Source organism: Papilio machaon, chromosome 29 (assembly GCF_912999745.1).
Source record: "Papilio machaon chromosome 29, ilPapMach1.1, whole genome shotgun sequence".
Lineage (NCBI taxonomy): Eukaryota > Metazoa > Arthropoda > Insecta > Lepidoptera > Papilionidae > Papilio > Papilio machaon.
Genome location: NC_060014.1, coordinates 2135647 through 2162627, shown reverse-complemented (window position 1 = coordinate 2162627; position 26981 = coordinate 2135647). Strand labels below are relative to the sequence as shown.

At 34.7% G+C, this 26981-nt stretch overlaps 1 protein-coding gene across 1 annotated transcript; it reads right to left on the bottom strand.

The window, feature by feature from the left end:
• Window positions 1–1934: 1934 nt before the first annotated feature.
• LOC106709971 (oxysterol-binding protein-related protein 8) lies at window positions 1935–26957 on the bottom strand. The gene is made up of 20 exons (XM_045685164.1): window positions 26587–26957; window positions 26291–26354; window positions 25520–25629; window positions 24145–24315; window positions 23495–23581; window positions 22322–22466; window positions 21217–21337; window positions 20352–20452; window positions 9292–9440; window positions 8757–8935; window positions 8022–8202; window positions 7206–7302; window positions 6612–6751; window positions 6224–6280; window positions 5710–5835; window positions 5459–5599; window positions 4806–4923; window positions 4127–4169; window positions 2806–2952; window positions 1935–2337 (listed from the first exon to the last, which is right to left on the bottom strand). The coding sequence occupies exons 1-20, from the start codon at window positions 26707–26709 to the stop codon at window positions 2112–2114; spliced, it is 2526 nt and encodes an 841-aa protein (XP_045541120.1). The 5' UTR covers window positions 26710–26957; the 3' UTR covers window positions 1935–2111.
• Between the last annotated feature and the right edge of the window lie 24 nt (window positions 26958–26981).

Sequence of the window (26981 nt, the reverse complement as noted above, 5' to 3'; positions counted from 1 at the left end):
TTTATAATTAAATTTACGCAGCATTGGCAAGTGAAACTTTCGATTGGCTTACTAAAGGGGGGGAGTTAAGTTATATTTAAAAAAAAAACTAATTAACGGGTCCTACGCATTGGTTGTTTCAAAAGCAAAATTATTTCTACTTTTCCGAGATTATATACAGTTATATAATCCAAATATCATTTTTTTAAATATCAAGTTAAAAAAAAATTTGAATAACAAAACTTTTAAATAATAAACATACATTAAAATCCTTTTGAAAAATCGTATTTCTTGAGTTACAACAATACGCGTAGGAGCCGTCAAAATGTCCAACCTTTTAATATTATATTGAAATTATATAAACTAAAAGTGCATTTCCACTAATTGGAAACACACATTAATTAGAAAAATTAACATCCGACAGGAAATGTTTTATTTGCTCCTACAAATAAGGGTCAATGTACAAATTGACAACTTTACAGGAGACACTCTCAAAGTTTCAATCATATAGGAAAATAGACCACATTGGACCTTTTACTTCAGCAAAAAAAAATACACATTTACACATGTAAATGTGTATTTGTGTTTAGTGCATGTTGTTAACTAAACTAAGAGGTAGATTTTAACATAAAAAAGTAAAAATCAATTTGTTACTTTGTCCCTTATACATAGGACCCATAGATATCATGTTTTTTTCGTCGGATTGTAATTTTATTCAAAAAAAATACCCTTTGTTTTTAATCAATCGAAAGTATTGTAAGCATTATTAGTGCTTTAAGAATTTGCTTTGGTTATTTCCATCTTTCAAAAAATTGTGATGTGTGTATACTAATAGTCGACAGAGATTGGCAACCTTTCACCAATTTGATAATTCAATTTAAGGCATTTTAATTTTTAAATATAGAGAAATAATATCTGATAAAATGAAATACCGGTTGAGGCGACCAAAGTCGTTGCTTCAAATTGAACGCTTGTCTTTTAACAATGAAATTCCGGTTACTACGACTGAAGCAGTATTTCTAAAATTTAGAAATAAAGTTAAATAATTCAAACTTTAATTAAAAATAAAGTTTTATAAAACTACCTGTTGCTTGCCACTTTACTAGCGCTTTTTTTAAATGTAAGGTAAAGTAAAAAAAAACCCTATAAGTTTCTCAAATTCCGTATTACTTCAGACACTATATTCCGATATATAAAACAATTTTCTATATAAATATGTAAATAACATTATCATTATTATTAACAACATTTATATTAATTCATTATTTCGTAAAAAAAAAACGATTGCGAATAAAAAAATGTGCAACCGATTTTTTTTTTGAATTTATTTTAATTAACCATTGGCCAAAGGTTGTCAATCCCTGGTATTTAATTCATAATAGAATTATTTGGTAATTTTTTACATCATATAAAAGTATTGCAGTATTGTACATAGACGTAATCGGTACCTTGAAATATGAAAAATATAAAAAAATAAAAATCTTTTAAAATGGAATGTAAAAAAAATAAACTGTCTATTTTATTTCTAGCTTTAACAAATACCTAGCCTATGTGTTCTTTCAGACTATGTTCTACATCTGTGACAAATTTCATCAAGATCTGTTGAATTGTTCCGGAGATACTTTCATACAAACATCCATACATTCATCCATTTTATGAAGTAAATGATACTAGCTTGTCCTTGCAAATTCTTTCTATGTTAAACAAACAAAAAAACTGAGTAGCACACTTATTCCAGACTATAATTCTATTCCAAATATCATCTAGATCTGTTCAGCCGTTCTGAAGTTATGTGAAAATCTGAAAATTCGCATTTATAATATTAGTAAGATTTCTATCCTTTTACTTTCCTCTCATAAATACTATATCTATAATAAATTTGTTCGCGTGATAAATACATTGACTATAGAGGAACGGACTAGGCAAAAATCCGACGTTGTATTAAAAACTGGAAAATTAGAGAAACAAAAACTAAAAAAAAAATCACACACAAAAAACGACTACACAAGCATATATAGAACTTTTAATTGATAATTTGTCAGAGCGGAAACGCAATTAACTGAGTCCTGTCTTTTAAAATTCAAAGTTACGAATAAACTTTCATATTCCAAGGTACCGTAAACCGTTCAGTCTTAGAAGAGCCAATTTATCAAGACCTGGACCAGCATAGCTAAGATGAACCCCGCGAACATATCCCACGCGTGGGAATAAGGAACAGGGCGAGGGGTCGGCCTCATCTGGTCGGCTATACGATGGCTTTCACTGAATAGTTCTACAGTTCTGGTCAATCTCTCTAAAGCTATTGATTGTTCGCGTAATGAAGTATCAATTGCTATTAGAGCTTGTTTTAAAGTTCGTCTGAAATAAAATTTATAATTTTTATTAACAAAAAAATTTACACATTTATAATAATACTAGCTATCTACCCGCGACTCTGTCCGGGAGGAATTAAAAAAAAATCAATTAGTAGGCTATGTTTTCTTGCAGATTATGTTCTACATCTGTGACAAGTTTTATCAAGATCAATACATCCATCCATACATTCACATCTATATACATAAAAGAAAGTTGTGTTAGTTACACTATTTATAACTCAAGATAGGTCGAACTGATTTAGCTGAAAATTGATGGGGAGGTAACTTAGAACTAGGAAACGGACATAGGAACTTTTTTATCTTGTGTGCTTTTTTTTTTATTCCGCGCGGACAAAGTCGCGGGTTAAAGCTAGTTTATAATATTAGTAAGAAATGTTGCTAAAAATATGCTTTATAAAGGTAAAATTGTTTATATAGGTTTAAATTTAACAATAGAGATCCAGTTACTCACGTGGATGTCTTAGATCTTCGCGCCAGCTCATCTCTGCTGTCAGAGTCTGAAGGTGGCGGAGGTTCACGAGGTCTCTCCGTACGCCTCAGAGCTGAAGATATCACAAACTCCTCCTCGTATTCCACTATCTCTTCCGGCTGCCATGGACTGCAAGAGATGGTTAATATCAAAGGGGCCGTTCATAAAATACGTCACGCTAAAATCAGCTTTTTTTGACCTCCCCCCCTATTGTTATGCTGTGTCACTTTCTGTGACCCCCCTAGAAATATTCCGTCACAAAAACTAAGACCCCCCCTCTTTAGTATGATAAATTTCAAATGATAGTACATAAAATTTGAGAATGAAAAATATTTTTTTAGTTATTATAATAAAATTTAAAATAATGAACGGCGAAAGTCACGTTGCCGTAGACCCCCCCCCCGTCCCCCCTTGTCACACTCAGCAAGACCCCTCCCTCCCCCTTGTATGCGAACGTATTTTATGGCCCCAAAGGAGGATATGTCAATTTGTAAGTGGCGCTGCTATCGAGTTGATTTTTGAGTTCAGACTTTATATATAAATCATTATCTTTAACTAAAAACAGATAACAGTTTGTATTAAACGGGGATTTAGTCTCAGAAACCAACGGTAAGACATAGGAAAATTAACATAAAATAAAAAATTACATAACAGCTACAGTACATAGATCTTGTGACACTTTTATGATATTGACTGAGGGGCGCTAGTGTGCTTGTCATAATTTAATTCGAATTATGCCCACAGGTTCAGATTTATAGCTATTGCTAGCGACTGTCGTTTTAAGAAAATAACTTAACTTAGCAAGATTATGAGATCGAGAGATAATGTTGTGTTAGGGCATAGAAGAGAGATGGCACTATGCAGCGCACATGACCTTGAGCCGCCAAGATATTTGAAAAGAGTTATACTCCTCCTAAAGTTTAGGCGGAAGACCACGTACTGTGGAAGGCATTGGGAAAAGCTTATGTCCAACAGTGGGAAGATAAAGGCTGTTAATAATGATATTCCCCCCCACAGCCTTAACCATTCATGAGAACCGGAAAACATTAACTTACAAACAGACAGACAATTTTCAACATCAATCGTTTTTTTTTTAAATTGTATAGACATCACATAAGGATGTCTTTCAAATTTGTCTGTCAATTGGAAATGACTCTAAATATAATTTAGTTATTAGTTTTTGAATAAAAAATATTTAAAAAGTATCTAAACTGCTATGACATTTTGGGGTAGTATATAAATTGAATACGCTATAAGAGATGACATCGAGACATACAAACCTACATATATAAAAAACACATACCTAGTATTAGCGTGGTTGTATCTCCAACCTTGATCAATTATACCTGGATGAAACAAATATTATTTTTATTTACTTTAGTTATTTTGCATCTAAATTAGTTAAATATATAATTTTCCTAGACAAATTATAAACAGGCATTAACAATTATTGAATGATATCATAAAAAACTTGAGAGGTGTGTTGGGACACCCGGATGGAACGAAGTTCCTTTCTATTAATTAGTGAAGGAACCAATGTTTATTCTATGAATAAAAAACTTAAGTCTTCACAAGAAGTACATTTTATTTCTATGAATTTTCGTTATATATTGTCACGTCGTTGCCATGGTTACTATAGCAAAAAGTGTCGTGACAACTTTTCGTAAGAATTTTTCCGTCTAGCCCCCTTTCACAACGTGCGATAAAAGGAACTTCGTTCCAATAACAATTCTTAGAAAACATTACGTTATTTTGCATCTAAATTAGTTGAATATATAATTTGCCTAGACAAATTATAAACAGGCATTAACAATCATTGAATGACATTTAAAAGCATTCAAGTACTAATTACTAGTACTAATTTTGACCCCATTTTATAAGTTTTTTTTTTTTACTCCTTTCAAAATGTTACTATTTTTATCTCCATACAATCCCTTAAGGGTCTTTTGACTCCAGGATGTCCCCAGGAACCCAAGTCTCACCTTCAGGCACAGCTCGTGAGTCTCTACGGAACAGTCGTGGTATCCAGGGTGAGAGGAGATTCCTAGCACGAGTCCTTTGAGCTTCTTCTATTATAGTCTTTTGCTCTGTTGCCGCCACCTGGTGTTAGAAAATTATATCTTACTTATAAACTAGCTTTTACCCGCGACTCCGTCCGTCCATAAAAAAAAATGCACACAAGATAAAAAAGTTCCTATGTCCCATCTCCTAGTTCTAAGCTACCTCCCCATCAATTTTCAGCTAAATCAGTTCGACCTATCTTGAGTTATAAATAGTGTAACTAACACAACTTTCTGACTATATATATAAGATGTGAATGTATGGATGGATGTATGGATCTTGATGAAATTTATCATAGATGTAAAACATAGTCTGGAAGAACACATAAGTTACTTATTACTGCTTTTTTTTAGTTCCATGCGGACAGAGTCCCGGGTGAAAACTAGTCTTACATATTAAAAAAAATTGTAATATCAGTAAGGTTCATAGATTTCTTTTTTTTTCACAAAAGTGGATCTCTCTAAAGGACTAAAACTAGTGTATTTACCCTAAATAAGTAGATCAAAGACAGATAATACCTAGAAATAAGAACTTTACCGTTTTTTATGTGTTTATGTTGTTTTTTTTTTCTTACCTGATCATCATTAAGTATAGCTTCGGATACTTTCAGCCAAAGTCTTTGAGACTCAAATTCCTGTTGATTTTCCAACTTCATCAAATATCTCGGCATCCGCTGTTCTTTTAGTATATTAACATCTAAAAGATTCGTTTCTTCCTGTTTAAAAAAAAACTAGATTTAAATATGCTTAGAAAAAAATCCATACAAAAAAAATTACTAAAAAACGATTGTTAAATTAACAGGTGGGATATAACTGTGTTACTTACCCCAGTTCTTTTATCTTTTATTTCTATCTTTCCATCCCAATATCCTTCAACAGTAGCTACTGTATCTTTTCCCTTTTTAATCCTTCCTGATATTGCATTAGTTTGATCAGCACCGCCAAGGAAAGACTGGAAAAAAAAAACTATAAAATAAGACCCCATAAAGTTAAGGCATTTTTTGTGATTTTTTTTTTAATTAATATTTTCAAGAGGTCATTATCAGCTCACTATAAGTCCCCACTGAGGGTCTCAGAGTCTAACCTAAGTTAGAGATGACTATGTCATAGTCAACCACAGCCAAGTGCGGGTTGACTTCACACATCATCATTGAATTTCTTCTCAGATATGTGCAGCATCACGATGTTTTACTTCACAGTAAGAACGTCGTAAATAGAAAAACACATTAGTACATGGCGGGATTCGAACCCATGACCTGCAAATTGCAAGTCAAGTACTTAACCCCTGAGCTATCGACGCCACGATTTTCAAGAGGTAAAATATTATAAAATAAACTTACCCTTAGTTTAAATTCGACATCCGCTTGATATCCCGTATCTTGACATATTATGTGAACCTGTAATTTAAAAAAAAAAAGAAAAATTACACGACTTCTAAAAAAAATGTATGGAGATCTCCACTTGAAAGCCTAAAGACCTGGAGACTTGTTCCTGAACAAAAACATCTAAAAATTGTCAAAAAAAAATAACAATGAAATTTATAACACTATACTAAAAGAGAGGGTTTTTTTAGTTTGTTTGTATTGAATAAACTAAAAAACTACTGAACAGATTAGAAAAATTCTTTCACTGTTGGAAAGCTACACTATCCCCGGGTGACATAGGCTATATTTATTACTAGATTTTTTTTAAATTCTATTAAAAATCTGCTATTGTAAAATATCTCACCTTACCACCTAGTTCCATACTAAGTGTACCAATAACAATTCCCTTGCAATGTGCGTAAGGCGCTGTGGTAATATACGTCTCCCCCCAGTTTAGTAAATGGATACGAGCGCACCCCTCCAATATGGCGGACGTCGAGTTACCTATAATATTACACAAATGGAAAAATACATGAATATCCTATTATTGGTAAAATTTAATTGTTATCAAGCAATTTTTATTACTAAAATTTATTAAAAAAAAGTTTAAAATTTTGAAAAAAAAAAAATCACTTTAGAAGATTTTGGCTTCGGTTTCTAGTTAAAACTTCACTTCGATCTAGATTTAAAAGACGCGAGAAAAACAAAATCAGACATTTTGTTACATTCAGAAGGGTAAAGTTTTCCGCGCGTATGTTTATTGGTTTTTATGTCAATTTAATTGTAACACCTGTATAGTAAATGACTGAATAGATTTTGTCAAGTGAGGTGTCATGCCATTAGTATTCTTCCAAAGAGTGTCATAGGGTAGTCAGTTGATTTTTTTTGTTATTACTATTTTTTTTTAATTTATTTATGTGTTTGGTGTATATTTTAAATAGTAAATATAAATACATACCGTAAAACTTAGATCTGGCTAACAAACTACCTTCGATAACATAACCATCCTTTCTATTCGAAACGTAGAAGGCAGAAACTGGTGGGTGATGGGACACCTGAAAAAAACCAAATAATGCTGAACCAATTTAATTAGACTTTTTTAATATAAGTCCTCATTTATTTATAAGAAGAGCAATAATCAATTTAAAATATAAATAACTAGCTGTCGTCCGCGACGCCGTCTGCGCGGAATTAAAAAAAAAACTTAATTAGTACCCTACGTGTTCTTTCAGACTATGTTATACATCTGTGTAACAATTGTCAGAGGGATCCATGCTGTCGTTCTTGAGATACCTTCAAACATCCATCCATCCAACCATCCGCATTTATAATATTAAACAGACTTACAAAAAAAAAAGATTTTCACAAATAAAAAAAAAATTACGAAATTATTTCTGTACGTACAAAGAAAAGTCCAAGAAAGCACATTTAAAAAAATAACAATAACTTGAGAGGTGTGTTGGGACACCCGGATGGAACGAAGTTCCTTTCTATTAATTAGTGAAGGAACCAATGTTTATTCTATGAATAAAAAACTTAAATCTTCACAAGAAGTACATTTTATTTCTATGAATTTTCGTTATATTATATATTGTGACGTCGTTACCATGGTGAAGTAGCGCTCATTCGTCGTTAACATACTTACTATAGCAAAAAGTGTCGTGACAACTTTTCGTAAGAATTTTTTCCGTCTAGCCCCCTTTCACAACGCGCGATAAGGAACTTCGTTACAATATATATCACAAGTGTCACATTAGTGGAAACAGATACTTACTTGTTCCGCAATATAATAGGTATACGACTCCCCTTGTTTATCTTTCCAACAGCATCTGAATATCTCTCCCAGCACTGGGTTGTAGGGCTTTTTGAGGCCCTTAGGTTTACGATAAAGACCCGAAAGGTACCAACGGAGTACACATTTGAACCTTTGGTAAGGGTCCTCTAGAGATTGGGCCCTGGAAAGTTAACAGTTACCTATCACCATCTTGCTCTATTTTCTATACCCTTCCATACATCTCTATCAGCAGTCATATTCTTTTTGTTTTTTTATATCATAAGATGACAAACAAGCAAGCTGCCACTTGAATTTGTCGTAATAGCGTAACGACCACTGCCCATAGATTTCCCCAACTTCAGATCCATTGCCTACCTCTGATCGAAGGAAGAGGGAACGCACAAAAAAAGGAAACCCACTTCACTTCCATTCGCATCCCTTCTTTATTTGAAAAGAGTGGAAAGGAAAAGAAGACTAAAATGAGTCCTCCAGCACACACTCATCAAACTGTAGGTAGAATTACTTCCACTTGAGGTCTGTCTTCTGTAAGGTCGTGGTATTTCACTGAGTGAGGACAATTCGTGCAACTGATGTTGCTGACGTCTACCACTGTTACATCTGAACTCACTTCATACATATATCCTTTTTCACACAATACACACTTCTGTCTTCCTCTACCTTTGTATCCATACATTTCTTGTTTGGATCTCCGAAATATTCAAACGAAATACTCACTTGCCCAATATGTCCGCATGATAATAATTATCCGACAACTTGTCTAAGAACGACCTTGGTTCCAATATAAATGTAGGCAACACCACTTTACTTAGATCCATGCCGGGTCGCACTTGCTTCAATAAAAACCAGAGTAAAGATTTATTCTCTTCCGCCACTTCTTCCACTAATTCCCCTGCCTGTAAAATAAAGATTACCCTTGGGTTTACATTACAGAAAAACTAATACAATAATGGGCTGTAAAATAAAATAAAAAACCGACTGATTAACTAAATAATACCTTACTCATCAAAATTGGTTCATTAGTGTAGGCATCAGAATGTCCTAATAGAACAACCCTACATAAAACTTACATAAACACGAAAAAACATTACCCTCTTATCAGTCGGGTAAAAATAAAAACATCACTCTCTTTAGTGACTAGTTAGAGTAGTTTTGCACTAGTTAGAGTAGATTTTGAACTAGTTAGAGTAGATAATACATTCGTTAGAGTCGATTTTGCATTAATTAGAGTAGATATATTAGAATAACTCACCACACCGATCTCTCTGTCAGGATCTTCTACATACAGACTCTGTATCCTGGCGAGGACGTCCTGCCGCCGAATCGCGGGGTCCTCTCGTTGGGCGTCGACCATCGCTCGGGAACCCTCGCTATCCGTATCCGAGGCAGCGCTCGCTAACTCTGGGTAGAGGGGATAGGATAGTGCAGAGTAACACAACTAGCGTACGTCATACGATAGTAAGGATGTACTAGATTCATTAGTGCTTCAGGTGGAAGCTCTGGGATTATTGTACACAAATTGCCAAATTATTTAGCATAATATTAGTAAGGATTAGAGACATAAGGTTTCTTTCACAACATTTCCTTACTTTCGTATAAGGATCAAATATAATTATAAAATGTAGCAAAACACTTAGCGATTATAGCTTATTTTGTTATCTATTTTTTTACTATGGGTTAAGTTTTTATTTTACAAGTGAGTGAATTCAGATATGACGGCTGTTAGAGATGTTTGAAAGACTACATCGATCCTATATGTATAAGGGCCAAAGTAACACTAATGATTTTTTACTTTTTTATATTAAAATCTACCTCTTTGTTTAGTTAACACCATGCACTAAACAATATACACATTTACAGGTGTAAATGTTATTTTTTTACTAAAGTAAAAAAAAAGGCGTATGTGGTCTATTTTGCTATATGGTTGAAACTTTGAGAGCCTCTCCTGTAAAATTGTCAATTTGCACATTGGCCCTTATTCGTAGGACATCGACATGTGCCGACATTACATAAGAAAATGACAGGTGATATTTTTATTGTCTACAAAATCTAGCATTATAATGTAGCTTCTAATCCAGGGGTAGAAAACCATTTTTATAAACATGCTATTTCTAAAGAAATGTTTAACGACTTCATAGATATACCAACAAATAATTTTGAATTTTTGATTATTGGGAACATTTCTTGTCGTAAGGATCGCGTTCGCGCCTCATATAAAACCTACTTCACACTTTCTTTTCTGATTTTGTGATCAGTGATCAAATTACTGAGTGACGAACCATTGGTTCGACATTCCTGTTTTAACATTTGGTGACTGACGGAACAGCTGACCAAAAATATAGTACCTTTCTCATTGTTTTAGCATAAAACAGAGAGAGTATGATTGTTTGTACGTAAGTAGTTTGACAACATGAGTTTAAGTCATGGTAAAATAAATAATTTTCAAAATTATCGTGTACTAGCTGTCGTCCGCGACTCCTTCCGCGCGGAATTAAAAATAATAAGTAACCTATGTGTTCTTCCAGATTATGTTCTACATTTGTGACAAATTTCATCAAGATCTGTTGAGACGTTCTTGAGATACCTTCAAACAAACATACATCTAAACTTTCGCATGTATAATATTAGTAAGATAAGATATAATTACTTTACTTTCGTTTCCGAATTTGCAGTATACATTATCTTATCTTTTACAAAAAAATAAATATAGTAAGAGGTATTTAATAGATAATAATACTTTACACAAAAGATAAATAAAAAAAAAACTACTCAAAAACCAGAGTGTTATGAAATATAGAACGGAACAGAATTGTGAAATAGAATATAACTTTCTTAAAAGAATATCGCCATCACTCTTACTCTTTTAGACAAAACGAGACAACTATATGTTTCGTACACGTACTTCATTACAGCAATCTCACAGTTAAACACCGCATCAGATGAGAGTAATTACTTAAGTAATTATATAAGATAAGATTCATTTCGTTAAAGAAAATTAAATTAGTTGATAACTTCAAATATAGTATATCTCATTCCAAATGAACACCTAAATATTTAAAACATATTAACGCCAAATTCCATACATGACAACTATTATAATCTTAGTATGGATGGATGGATGTTTGTTTGAAGGTATCTCTGGAATGGCTCAACGGATCTTGATGAAATTTTAGCACAGATGTAGAACATCCCCGACTCCGTCAGGGTGGAAAAATAAACTTTATAAGTAGCCTATATCATCTTCCAGACTGTCTTCTACATCTATACCAAATTTCATCGAGATCCATGCAGCTGTTCTGAAGTTACTTTCTAACAAACATCCATCCATCCAAACATTCGATTTTTTTTATATTGAAAAAGTTAGCGCTTGACCACGATCCCACCCGATGAGGTGATGATGTGGTCTAAAGATGGTACGCGCCAGCTTTGTAGATGCCTATTCACTCTACTCTTGAAGGTCCCCACATCGTACTTGGAGGTAAAAACTGACGCAGGCAACTTATTCCAATCCTTAGCAGTACGCACAAGGAACGATGAAAACGGAACGAATATATAATATTAGTAAGAAGTAAGATAGATGAAGTGTTTCATACAAGTTTGACGTCGTTGTATTATAAATTAAAACACTGAGGTAATTTATCCAAACAAAAAATTTCCGAGAGATTTTTCTTCACTTCACATTTATCCTTCGGATTATTTATCAATAGCTTATATAATATATAACAAATTAAACATACAATAAACCAACCTGCACATATCTTAAACTCTTCCAAATTCTTCTGAACAACAATCGAATCGTTCTCGATCCTTCGATAATCCGTCAAAATGGCGGAATCCATTGAGAACTTTCTAGAATAAATCTCTTCACCAGGTTCAGAACATTGTCTTGTTAATTTCTTTTGACGTTTTAGTAGTGAAAATATACTTGAACGTCTTCGTAAAGGTTTCCCTTTGGTTTTATTTAGATTTTCATCCATTATCATCTTGTCCATTTGTTTGGTTTACTCTTTTTAATTTTTTTATGTATATTTCGTTTATATTCTATCATATTTTAATACGCATATCTTTTTAAAATCATATAAAAAATATTACAGATTATTTTTTGTTATAAATTAAAAAAAAAAAACTACTGAATTGATTAAAGAAAAACCGGGGATTTCTGAGACAAATATCTCTGATAAAACACATCGTCATCCCTGTCATAATTTTAAACGGAGATTTTTGGTTGTTTTTTTTATATAACAAAAGGTAGCAAACGAGCATACGGCCACCTGAATTCGCCAAAATAGCGAGGCGACAGTTGTCCATAGACATCCGCAAATACAGATGCGTTGCCTACTTTTAATCAACGGCGAAGAGAACGTACAGAAAGATGATATTTCCCTTTCCTTTACGTCCCCTTTTCCTCCAAATCCACTTACCCTTCCCATCCTTTCCTAATAAGAAAAGGATCGGAAGGGAAAGAGGACTAAAATTAGGCCACCGGCACCACACTCATCAAACGAAACGCGGAATTACTTCCACTTGAGGCGTGTCTTCTGTGTGGTCGTGGTATTTCACCGAGCGAGGTCCATTCTCGCACCCAACAAATATTGTTGCGGGATCTACCATTGTAATCCACGGTCTCAGAACCCCACGTTAAACAAATTAACTTTTCATTTAAAATGTCGTTTTACATAAGTTAAAATTGTATTCAAATTAAATTAAACTTAACTTGTTACTAAGAAATTATTAAGAGAAAGCATTAGTACGTCTAAATAGTATGATGAATGACGAATATTAGGTCCTTACATATGAAATTGGCGTTTTTCGTACTGGATACTTTAATCACGAATTTCTCCTCTTTGGTAAGGAATTTCAAATTCAAATTTGTACAGCTATAGACTCATGTATTTGTGGTTCGATGACCGTCATTCATTTGTTTTTTTTCTTCTGTTTTTTTCTGTTTGCGTCACTCATTTTACAAAATGGAAAACTTAAAATATCGCATTATTTACGAGTACGAGTTCCGCCGTGGCACTAGTGCTACGGAAACGACTCGAAGGGTGAATGATGTGTATGGCGGTCGTGTTGCAAAAGAAAACACAGTTCGTTTTTGGTTCCAACGTTTTCGTTCTGGAAATTTCGATCTGCAGAACAAGCCCCGTGGACGGCCTGAGACTCAAGTTGATAATGAAGAGTTGAAGGCTATTGTGGAAGCGGATCCATCGCAAACCACGTCCGAGTTAGCTGCAGGCTGCGATGTTAGTGATAAAACTGTTTTAATTCACTTGAAGCAAATTGGGAAGATTAAAAAGCTTGAAAGGTGGGTACCTCACGAATTGACTGAAGCAAGCCGGCAAACGCGCGTCGACTGTTGCGTTACATTACTAAACCGGCACAATAATGAAGGTATTTTAAACCGAATCATTACCTGTGATGGAAAATGGGTTCTTTACGATAATCGGAAGCGCTCGGCGCAATGGTTGTATCCTGGCCAGCCAGTCAAATCCTGCCCCAAGCGAAAATTAACCCCAAAAAAGTTACTTGTAAGCGTTTGGTGGACTAGTGCCGGTATTGTTCATTACAGTTTTCTCAAATCTGGCCAAACTATTACGGCTGATGTCTATTGTCAGCAATTTCAAGCCATGATGGAAAAGCTAGCGGCTAAACAACCTAGGCTGGTCAATCGCTCCACGCCACTGCTGCTTCACGACAACGCTAGACCACACACTGCGCAACAGACAGCTACTAAATTAGAAGAGCTTCAATTGGAAAGTCTAAGACATCCTCCGTACTCCCCGGACCTTGCTCTAACAGATTACCATTTTTTTCGAAATTTGGATAACTTCTTGCAAGGGAAAAAATTCAACTCCGATGGGGCAGTCCAAATCGCCTTCAAAGATTTTATTGATTCCCGTCCGACTGGTTTTTTTAGTAAAGGGATCAATGAACTACCTATGAGATGGCAAAAGTGCATAGAAAATAATGGTTCATACTTTGATTAATTAAATTTATTATATTAAAAAAAATCGACTTTTTGTTCCTCCCATACAAAACGCCAATTTCATATGTAAGGACCTAATATATAAAAAACTAGCTTTTACCCGCGACTCCGTCCGCGCGGAATAAAAAATAGAAAACGGGGTAAAAATTATCCTATATCCGTTTCCTGGTTCTAAGATACCTGCCCATCAATTTTCAGTCAAATCGATTCAGCCGTTCTTGAGTTATAAATGGTGTAACTAACACCACTTTCTTTTATATATATACTAGCTTTTACCCGCGACTCCGTCCGCGCGGAATAAAAAAATAATTGAAAACGGGGTAAAAATTATCCTATGTCCGTTTCCTGGTTCTAAGCTACCTGCCCACCAATTTTCAGTCAAATCGATTCAGCCGTTCTTGAGTTATAAATAGTGTAACTAACACGAATTTCTTTTATATATATAGATAGATATAGATGTAGATAACACGTCACTTTGTGTAATGATTTCCGATTCTACAATTGACCTAGTCAAATTACAAACGGCATTCACAATCAGTCGCTTTGATCACTACGTCAGACGTTAACATAAGCTTAAACGTAACCAAGGTAGACAGGTCAATACCTAGACTTTAAGGTCAGTACTTAGTATGGTAAAGGTTTATTATAAACTTAAAGAAACCCACCGTAAATACATATACGTACCTAAATGTTAAGTTGAACCATATACAAAGACATTTATTTCCTACCCACTATAACCTAATTATGATTAAACATGAAAAAGATGTTTCACGTCATACTAGCTGTCGCCCGCGACTCCGTCCGCATAGGAATTAAAAAAACTTTATTAGTAGGCTATGTATTCTTCCAGACTATGCTCTACATCTATGCCAAATTTCGTCAAGATCAGTTGTAACGTTCTGGAAATACCTTCAAACAAACATCCATCCATCCACATATTCACATCTATTCTTATATCTATCTATATATATAAAAGAAAGTTGTGTTAGTTACACCATTTATAACTCAAGAACGGCTGAATCGATTTGACTGAAAATTGGTGAGCAGGTAGCTTAGAACCAGGAATAGGACATAGGATAATTTTTACCCCGTTTTCTTTTTTTTTTTTATTCCGCGCGGACGGAGTCGCGGGTAAAAGCTAGTTTATAATATTAGTAAGAAATAAGATTACAGTTGTGTGAACGAAATGTGAAAAAAACTAAACCGGTTTTAAAAGACTTATTAAATCTTAGAAGCAGATTTCACTGTGTAATCAAGTATTATCTATTTCATGACTTTATGTCCCATTTCCACTAGACCGCTTGACGCGCGATTCTTTTATCTATAATAATCTTATAAAGATAAAACATTTTTAGACATTTCTTTGTAACGAAAAAACTCAAAAACTACTGGTGCGATTTCAAAAATTCTTTCACCATTAGAATCTTTCACTATTTCTAAGTGTATATACCTAGTCTAAGTCGCTAATTGGTCGAAACTAGACCATCAAGCCCATTATTTTTTTTTTTCATTAGAAACAGCTATATGCACTTCCCTACATTAAATTTAAGTACATCAAATTTCAAATTCATTCGCTCAAATTCCATAAAAATGGGTACAAAGTTTTCTCTTCACTGCAATGCAATGATGAAAAATTAAAAAAAAATGTCCTTCCATGCGAAATTGGGATACACCACTAGTGATAACAGACACTATCGCAAGTGGAAATAAAACATGCGAACATAAAAACACGCGCGATTAACCGCTTAATGGAACTAGGGGTTTAACAACGTATTACGTTATCTTATCTGGTTATAATCAGCCGGTGTGCTGAATAACTTAAAACGTTGTAACGTGTTGTACATTTTTTGCTTTTGATAATTATTGATAACCAAGTTAAGAAAGTAATGAAAAATCTACTAGACATTTCCTGACATAACATTGTGGTACGCACATTATAAGGAAAAAGGAAAAGCCTGTGACAAGAATAACTTTAAAGATTAATGTAGAGAGGTAAATCGGTAGTTGTAGCCAAAAAGACAGTAAATTCCGCAATAACAATATTTGTTGAGTGCACGAATTGGCCTCGCCTTGTGCTACGACAACAGATAGGGTTGCCAGTTCGTCAAACCTACTTAGCCGGACAGACCAAGCAGTTTGGCCAGACATTTGGGTAGAAAGATCGGACACCCTATATTATTTAGGATTTTGTCTCAGTATTAATAATTACTCTCGTTTGGGAAATGTAAAAAGCCTAACAAAAGCCGGAAAACCGTTTATTTTGGGCGGACACGCAATCAAAAAGTCTACCTATGTCCGGCTTTATCTGGACGCCTGGCAACGCTAACCACAGAAGACACGCTTCAAGTGAAAGATATTCCACGTACAGTCTAATAAGTGTAAGTGCGTAAAGCATAATTTTAATCCTTTTTCCCGTAATAAAGAAATGATGGGAAGAGGAAGTGAATTTAATGGAGGGGATAATCTTTCTGTGCGTCCCCTCCTCCGTTGATTAAAAGTAGGCAATGCATCTGCAATTACGAATGTCTACGGGTGTTCGTTTCGCATTTCTGCGAAATCAAGTGACATTTTGCTACCTTATGATATAAAAAATATGACATTAAAAAGGGAGAGACATCTGAAATTACGCATGATACTGGATAGCGACAAAAATCAATTCAGTAGTTATAAAAAAAAAAAGAAATCTTTCATATAAAAGACTATTTTACTTCACGTATAAACTTTTCTATAAAATTTAAATATAACTTCACAATTTAAAACAAACAAATCAACACGTTTATCACTCAACACACTGCAGACGTGCGTCACAAACACAACAAACGCAACATTATCTAAAACAAACTAAATAAATAAATACATCGAAACACGACCGTCCGCTACGATCACCATTTTAATACTAAAGTACAAAACCATTACTTATCAATATGCCATAATAGTTGTCGCCCGCGATTCTGTCCGCGCGGATTTAGAAATTTAATTAGTAGACTATGTATTCTTCCAGATTATGTTTTACACCTAAGACAAATTACAGCGTGATACTTGCAGCCGTTTTGGATACCTTCAAAGAAAATCCATCCAAACATTCGTATTTATAATATTAGTATAACATTTTTTCTTAATTTCGATGTAAAAGGCAAAGGATATTCTTGTACGTTTAATATATATATATTTTTTTTATAAGAGAAGGCAAACGAGCAGCGGGAACACCAAGGTGTTCGAACGAAAACTGTGACACGAGAATTTTATATATTAGAAGATGTCTTTGTATAGTTGTATTCAATAGATATGAGAAATTGTAAGAAACCTATCTAAACATTCAAATGTTACAAAATAAAGCCATCTCACTAATATTGTAAATGCGATTGTTTAGATGGATGTATCTCTAAAACAACTAAACAAATCTCGCTGGAATTTGTCATAGATATAAAACATAGTTTGGAAGAACGGATAGACTATAAATCCTATGTATAAGTATAATGGTCAAAGTAACAAATTGATGATTTTTACTTTTTTATGTTAAAATCTACCTCTTAGTTTAGTTAACAACATGCGCTAAACATAAATACACATTTACATGTGTTAATGTTATTTTTTTGCTAAAGTAAAAAGGCCTATGTGGTCTATTTTCCTATATGGTTGAAACTTTGAGAGCGTCTCCTGTAAAGTTGTCAATTTGTACATTGACCTTTATTCATAGGAGCCATTGATATGAACATAGTCTGAAAGAACACATAGACTTCTAAGTAAGTTTTTTTAATACCGCTCGGACGAAGTATAAATAACTATGTTATCACAATTTTAGTGATAAGAAACGAAACGTGACTTAGTAATTAAATATAAAGATAAAAACTAGATATAAAAATTACAAATTTAATCAACATGCGAACGTTTGTGTCTCAAGGGACTTGTAATCTGTAAGTCCGGGGTTCGAATCCAGCCATGTACCAATAAGTTTTTCGATTTACATACGAGGGGTGAAAGGCTATTTCTTTTAAGCGCCATTTTTTGCGATATAAGCTTATATATATATAAGCTTATATCGCAAAAAATGTCGCTACATTATACGATGTTCTTACGATGAAGGTAAACATCGTGATGCTGCACATATATGTGAATTCCCGGAAGAAAAAGATGACGCTGTACCACCAGTCACAATCCGTCTCCCGAAATGGAGAAAAATGTATTGTTGACGTTCATTTGACCCCAACAAATGGAGGTCCATGATCTCTGTCTACCCCTTTGAGTTACAGGTGTGAGTTGTGTTTGTTTAAACAACATGATTTATACAAAAAACATGTATATTTGTATACATATGAAGGTCAACTTGAATAATTTTCAAAGATTAACAATCTACAGATGGTAAAGTAGCTATTAAAAAACATATTCTAGTGTACACAAGCACATATGCTAAATAACAGTACCTCTAATATATTTAATAACTGGCTTATATACAACCCGATCACGATAACATGAAACTTACGTATACTATGAAAATATCAAAATAATCATAGCCTTCATTACTGTGGCAATTTTTACATATATTATTGTCTCTGATTTACCAAAGATAATGTAAGAGAGCATAAAATCGACGCCCCCACCGAATAACCACGTAATAGGAAAAATCTAACTTTTCAGGAGAAGCAAAAAAAAGTATTTCTTTAAATAACTTCATCAATAATTATTGTACAAGAATCTTTTAGATACCAAAACATAGATAATTTTTATAGCTTCATTGTATTTAATTTTCATTCATTTATTCCGGACGTATTCTGTGCTATGAAGGAAAAATTATAATACCGGAAATAAAAAAAAAAAATCTGTTTCAATAATGATTTTTATCTCCGTAATTAACATAAAAAAAATAAAAAAAAATTACAACGTGTAATAGGACCTTTAGATGCTGAATTCGACGGAAAAGCGAAAACCTTAAGAGTGCATTACAGGATTATTCGATGGGGGCGTCTATATATAAAATAATTATCACCGTAGTGAAGTTCTGTTGTTCTGAAGTGATTTTTACCGATAGTGACGTCATTAGATTCAAGTGTCATGTTATCGTGTAGTCTTCACTATCAAAAACATGTTTTTATACAATCCCAGCAGTGGAAACACGATAGAAACATCTCACCGTCAGTCAATACTTTCCCGGTAACATATACACTCTGTGATGTAAATCTGTCGTCTCTTCTTTCAGATTTGAGTGCTTCGAAACTTGTTGATGGCAAATGAGAATAGTTGATAAGAGAAAACTTGCCATTTGATGGATTATGTCTGTATGGAGGTCTATAAAAACAGTTTATTTTATTTAAGAGATTCCTTTTTTGTAACAATAGATGGCGTTATTATTAAAACGTAATTAATTTAAAAGAAAACTCGCTGTTATTTCTTCAAATTTAGTTCCAAACTCACCGTCTATCAGATTTATCATCATCATCATCATCAGATGATGTACTAGTTTCACGGAAACGTTCAATAGATGGCGCTGTTTTAGTAATTAATATATTATTACAAGCATCAGATGTATCGCAAATTATCTCCGAACTGCCTTTGAATTTCTTTGCCACACTCTTGTCATCGTTCTCTGAATCTGTCTTCGCACCGGATTCACGAAGATCGCTTATTCTCTTCTGTGCTGTTCTTGTCTTCGATGTGGATGGTGTTGAACTGCGTCGTTTAGGTAATGGTGTTTTCGATCTGATATTATTAGATTTATCTCTCTTGTCTCCGAGAGACAACGCACTCTTAGGCAGATCAAAATATTTCAATATCGGCGTCTTCTTTGGTATATCAATTTTCATAGGACTCGAAGCTAAACTCTTCGATAAACCTTTCTGTTTGAATTCAGATAAATTTCTTTCAGATATTTCTTTCTTTTTTAAAAAATCTAAAAATCCAGCATCTTTTTTATCACTTTCTGGTGTTTGTGAATCGCTGCTATCATGTTCTTTAGCTAAAATTTCTATAGATTCAATAAATTGAGCCCATTTTGATATTTTAGATTTTTTCGTTTTAGGGTCGGCAGAACTACATCTATTTGGTATATTATCATTTATTACGACAGGTATTGGAGAACTACGAGTGGATGTATCAATTTGTTTCACTATAGCATACGTGCGTTAAAAAAGGAGGGTAGATTGAAAACAAGAAAAAAACAACAAATTATTATAAAAATGTAGGGTATTTTGAAAAAAAAAAATCTTGAATCATATTTCTTTAGTTAACTGAAAAACTCGAACCAAATTTTTTTTTAACTATAGTAATATAAAAGGCTACTAAAAGTTGTATGTATGTATGTATGTATGTATGTATTGTGTAATACAACTGACCGTGCTCATTGAAATGCCTCTCGAGCTCCTCATGAGAGATGTTGGTCTGCGCGACCGGAGTCTCCGGCTCCAGTGTGGTCTCCGGTCGAGACCGGGAACATCTGAACACCAAAAACGTAATCTTTACAACTATTATTTATGTCATCCTTACCTTGAAATTGACTGAGGAGTGGACACATAGGCAAACTAGCAAACGGCCACATGAATTCGCCGAAATGGCGAAGTGACTGCTTACCATAGGCATTCTGAATTGCAAATGTGTTGCCTACCTTTAATCAACGGAGAAGGGGACGTACAGAAAGAAGATTTTTTCCTTCCTATGCATCTCTTCCTCCATCAAATCCACTTTCCCTTCCCATCATTTCCTTATAAGAAAATAGTAAGAAAGGAAAAAGGACTAAAATTATTCCTCCTACACCACAATTATCAAACTGTAGGTGGAATTAAATTTAATTGTCTATTGTTTTTATTAATAACTAGCTTTTACCCGCGACTTCGTCCGCGCGGAATAAAAAAATGCACACAAGATAAAAAAGTTCCTATGTCCGTCTCCTAGTTCTAAGCTACCTCCCCATCAATTTTCAGCTAAATCAGTTCGACCTATCTTGAGTTATAAATAGTGTAACTAACACCACTTTCTGACTATATATATATATATAAAGATAGATATATAAAAATGAATTGCTGTACGTTAGTCTCACTAAAACTCGAGAACGGCTGAACGGATTTATCTTATCTTAGTCTTGAAATGTTCGTGGAGATCTAGGGAAGGTTTAAAACGCGAGAAAATATTCATACCGCTATTAAGTTTTTTTTTACCTGCGCGCGGACGGAGTCGCGGGCGACAGCTAGTATATATATATACCTGAGCATAGCATTGCTGCATTGTAGAGCTAGTTCTAGTCCATCCAACCAACAATGACCTGCAGCTTGAGATGGTGCTCGGAATATCAGATGTGCTGTTGGTAATGGTTGTACAACTGCACCTGGAAAACAAGGAAAAAAGACTTATTTACTAATATTATAAATGCGAATGTTTAGATGTAGAAATGGCTAATAAATGAATGAATTTATGGCTATAAAGGTAGAGGAAGACCAAAGAAAGGATATACGTAAGAAGTGGTAGAATTCATATATGACAGCAGATAGAGATGTATGGAGGAGTATATACTGTGTCTACCCTACATAGGGATAAAGGCAGGTTGATGATGATGATGATGCGAATGTTTAGATGTATGGATGGATGGTTGTTACTAATTATCTCCAGAAAAGTTCAATGGATCTTGATGATTTTTTTATATTAAAAGATGGCAAACGGCATCGAGACATCCCCAAATGTAGATGTGTTGCCTACCTTTAATCAACGGAGAAGGGGACGCACAGAAAGAGGATATTTCTCCTTCCTATACGTCCCCTCCTTTCCCATCCTTGCCTAATAAGAAAAGGATGAGAAGGGAAAGAGGACTAAAATTAGGTCTCCGGTATCAATTTATCACAGATGTAAAACATAGTCTATTTAGTTTGTTTTTAATTCCGTATTGAAGGAATCGCATGTAAAAGATAGTCTTATTAATATTATAAATGTGAATGTTTTGATGTATGGATGGATGGATATTTATTAGAAGATATCTCCGGAACGGTTCTTGATGTAGAACATAGGCTACTTATTGTGTTTTTTTTAATTCCGCGCAGACGAAGCTGCGGTCGACAGCTAGTTATTAAAAAAAATGTCATATTTCATAAACATGACGTATTTGGATTACATATAACGAAAAATCTATGAAAAAAAAAATTTTTTTTTAATAGATATATTTTTTAATGTTTGTCTGTCTGTTTGCAAATGTATATTTGTTACGTGTTATCTCTGGAACTGGTGGACAGATTTTGATGGAACTTTGACTGGAAGGTAGCTGATGTGTGCGAGAGTGACATAGACTAGTTTTTTATATCTAGTACTAATCAGATCTTACCGATTGTCTCGTTGTGTGGTCCTCGAGGTGCCCAGATGTTCTGTTCTAGAGGATGATAGAGTTTGAAACAGAAGCCGTCCTTCTTACTCGGCCTCTCAATCACACGGCAAGATGTCAACAACACGGTGCCAACCCAGTGACTGCTCTGTGACAATATTCAAACAAATTCAATTAAAAAAAACGATGAATACATCCATACATTGTATATATGGATGTTAATTCAACGAATCAGTTGAATCAACCGTTTATTTCCTTTTCTTTCCTTTAAAGTTCCTTTAAAGTTTCAACTGATGACCTTTTTTAAGGGTTCCGTACCTCGAAAAGAAAATAGTCTTTATTTGTCTGTCCGTCCGTCCGTCCGTCCGTCCGTTAGTCCGCCTGTCTGTCTGTCCGTTAGTCCGTCTGTTCGTCCGTTAGTCCGTCTGTCTGTCTGTCCGTTAGTTCGTAAGTCCGTCCGTCCGTTAGTCCGTCTGTCTGTCCGTTAGTCCGTCTGTCCGTCCGTCCGTTAGTCCGTCCCTCCATCCGTTAGTCCATCTGTCTGTCCGTCCGTCCATCCGTCCGTCCGTTTGTCTATCTATCTGTCCGTCTATCTATCTGTCTGTCCGTCTGTCTGTCTGTCTGTCAATATGTTGATACAAACATATGTTTTTTTCAGGTATGTGTAGAGTTAAGCTAGATTTTTTTTTTATTTTTATTATTATATTAAACAAGTTAAAATCATAGTTAATTGATATATGAAATTGTTCATCTCTATTTTTCTCCGTCAATCTTCAATTTTTTATTTAATGAATGAATAATTAACTGGTTGTCAAAAAGGAAATAAACCGTTTCTTTTTATTGACGGTAAAACCCGTCAAATACCAATCCCTAAGTTATATTACTAATCATAAATGTGAATGTTTAGATGTATGTTTGTTTGAAGATATCTCCGGAACGTCTCAACAGATGTTGATGAAATTTGTCACAGATGTAGAACATAGTCTGAAAGAACACATAGACTATTTATTAAGTTTTTTTTTTAATACCACGCGGACGTATTCGGGGGTGATAGCTAGTTAAATATAAAAAAAAGTCACCACCAATTGAAAAAAACACCGTTACCATTTTATTTTTTAACATAATTATGTAGTTTTTTTTATAATTTCGAATAAACTCAAAAACTACTAAACTAACCTTTGCCTTTGGACTCTTGTACAACAACAAGATGCCAGGTTTCAGAACGCACCAGAGTTTAGTCCACGATTTTAAAGATCCCCGCACCTAGTGGAAATGAACCTTAAATTATTAGAAGAAACAAGAATTTGAAATTATCTAAGAGCATCATAAAGTCATAAATGTCGCATTTTATAGTTGAGGAAATTTATTTCCTACCCATTTAGTTGAATTTTATGTGAATACTTGTTCTATCAACATACTATTTTTACGACAGTTTGCTGTTTTAAGTAAATCATCATCAGCTAACTATACATCCCCACTAAGGGTCTAGGAGCCTACCCTAAGTTAGAGATGACTAGGTTATAGTCAACCACAGTCAAGTGCGGGTTGACTTCACACATATCATTGAATTTCTTCTCAGATATGTGCAGCATCACAATGTTTTCCTTCACAGTAAGAACGTCGGATAAATATACATATGTAAATATATAAATAGAAAAACACATTTGGAATAAAAACACAGGGAAACACAAATGGGAAAGAAAAGTGAATTTGAAAGAGAGGAAAGTCTTTCTGTGCATCTTCAATTTCGGATCGTTATAAAAAAAATATATAATAAATATAAAAACATATGTAAATGGGTAGCAAATTAAATTTTTTGACTGTACCTTTAGCCAATCAGCTAGTACAACAACAGTGGGATCTTCTATAGAATGTAGCAGAGCGGACGCTGCTCTCTTCTTCTCTCTTCTATAATGCTGTCTCTGAGCTTTGTAACTCTCTTTGCGTGAGAGTGCCGTGCTAGGCGCGCGGGACACTCCAGCCGCCGTCTCAGATGACTGCAAACATGACACCTTTAATGGGTCTCCACTGCAATGACACTTGTATTGACACATCTCTTACATTCTCTTGGACGAAACAGAAACAACAAATGTCAAAAGTGTCAGCAATTGAGATACTAAATTAATAATAATAATAAAACTTTATTGTATGGACCATGTGTCTGCAACATATGGTCCATACAAAATCAGCTTAGATATTAAATAAAATTACAACACATGTAGACGTGTCCACATTGCTAATACGGGACAGTCCAAGCCCACTCTATCAACAATGAGTTGCAGGTAGCTGTTGGCGTTGCCCCGCACTCGCTGCATCGGAGATGCTGTTCTCTTTCTTATTACTGCGGCAAAGCCGACATCTACAAACTTCCCAGATGCGCTACAGAAGCGCGACAGCCCCAACGGAGCCTTGAACCCATTGTTGTATTGGACCCGCAACGCATTAAGAACGGCTTAACTCACGGCGCCGACTAGTTTCGGACTTGTCGGGGTCCATCTTCAGGGTGAGTGTTTATTTCGAGAACTACGCGGTCGCGTCGCGTTTCACACTAATTAATGCATTATTATGTCTCACGTAAATTTGAACAAGTTAGTTGAGAAACTGACTAGCGAATTTAACAATCTTTTATTAATTCAAAAAACTAAAAACCCGACTGACTACTCCTATGACACTGTAGAAAAATACAAATCGAATAACACCACAATCTTTAAACTCCGTTCAGTCGTTGTTAGCAGGATGTTACAATAAAATTTACATACAAACCTACATACATAGAAATTACGTCGGAAAAACATTACTAAGTCAGTCGAGTAAATATAAAAGACAAAATTTATCAATATAAGTAGCGGGAATTGATAAAAATTATATATCTTGACGAATAAGTGAAAATAAAAAAAACTTGAGAGGTGTGTTGGGACACCCGGATGGAACGAAGTTCCTTTCTATTAATTAGTGAAGGAACCAATGTTTATTCTATGAATAAAAAACTTAAGTCTTCACAAGAAGTACATTTTATTTCTATGAATTTTCGTTATATATTGTCACGTGGTTGCCATGGTGAAGTAGCGCTCATTCGTCGTTAACATACTTACTATAGCAAAAAGTGTCGTGACAACTTTTCATAAGAATTTTTTTCCGTCTAGCCCCCTTTCACAACGCGCGATAAGGAACTTCGTTACAAAAAATCTGGCGGGTACTGACCTTGTCAGAGGAGGTGCCGTCTGGGGGGTGGCCCCTGCCGTCGCCGGATGCAGGCGTGTGCGCGGGCGCAGCGCCGGGCGAGCGCGGCGGGGGCGTCAACGTTGTCTCAGCTCCAAAACACATAGAATAACACAGCGTTACTCACAGACAACTAAAAACTATATAGAGATCCCATAGACATGTCCCGACTTGACTGAAATCAATGGAAGTTACTGCTTGCTAATTTTATCTCTCTTATTAGTTCCATGTTTCCAACAACACAATCAACTGTTACCGTCAACAAAACCAAAATGGGGAAATACAAATGAGCACAAACTATCACGATTTCTAGCCTGTCCACGTATAGAGGGTCAATGGTCGTGGCAGACTACTGACGTAATAACCTCCTTCTTTTTGAAGTCGGCTAAAAGGAGGTTGTGAAATTTACACGGAAAAGGCTTATGAAGGCCTTCTGAGACAAAGCAATTTTGTACTCCGAAATATAGGTATAACAATGGTAAAGGTAATTTCCAATTTCAGTTTATAATTTCCTCTGTCTATAAAATAGATCTGTTACAATTTATCAGATACGATCACTTAACACTAGGTATAAACAACAACAAACATCTTGGCGGCTCGAAGCAGCGCACGATTTTCTAAACAGTGCGAAATGTTAGGTGCAACAGCCGTTGGATAAGGGACACTGCGCAACTCAATTACAACCGCCAGAAAAATTGAAAAGGCCTATAAAAAGGTGTTGATTCCACCACTATTACTAAATTAACAACTCACCGACGGCAGGTGGATTTGTCGAGGTGGCGGGTAATACAACGTTCCATTGTGTATTGTTCTGTTTCTGAAATAATAAAGATATATTTTTTACTAGCTGACCGTGTACGTGTTAATTACAAAATATTTATATAAATAGAGATTTTCACTTATATATCAAGCGTAAGAGACATCGTACATAATATAGAAACATTAACCAATGGAAAATTCATAAGTACAATGATTGCCTTATTTGTGTAATCTTACATCTTGTTTGTGTATTAAACTTATATGTGTAATCGCCTTAGTTGTGTAATTACCTTATTCGTGTAATTCGGCGTCGACGTGTGAAAATGTGTACTATCCCCCGACCGCAGCGCTGGCGATGACGGCGTGGTAGTAGAAGGCGAGGACGGCTCTACTGCTGGAGAGGAGCTCATCATGAGATCACACCATTGGGACGGTGGATGATGGTAGGGTAGGGAAATAGCAGGGGAGGTGACAAGTGGAGCTTACGTCGGAAAGGAAAATTACAAACTAATATAACGCAGTTCAACTTCCGTATTTTCTATTACGAATAAAAGAATTAGATTAACAAAAATACCAATTTATCCACAGATGGAAAAATAGACAAAATATTGTCTACGTTATTGATCGGTTAAGGAGATTTTTTTTTGAGTCTTAAAAACAATCAGATATATTCTTTTAATATAAT

Coding starts and splice junctions, on each gene's coding strand:
- LOC106709971 (XM_045685164.1), bottom strand. CDS start 26,709: ATGATGAGCTCCTCTCCAGCAGTAGAGCCGTCCTCGCCTTCTACTACC. Junction 9,441..20,351: donor GAGGCATTTCAATGAGCACG/GTCAGTTGTATT, acceptor CCCTCTACCCAG/AGTTAGCGAGCGCTGCCTCG. Junction 2,953..4,126: donor TACAACCACGCTAATACTAG/GTATGTGTTTTT, acceptor CATCTCTTGCAG/TCCATGGCAGCCGGAAGAGA.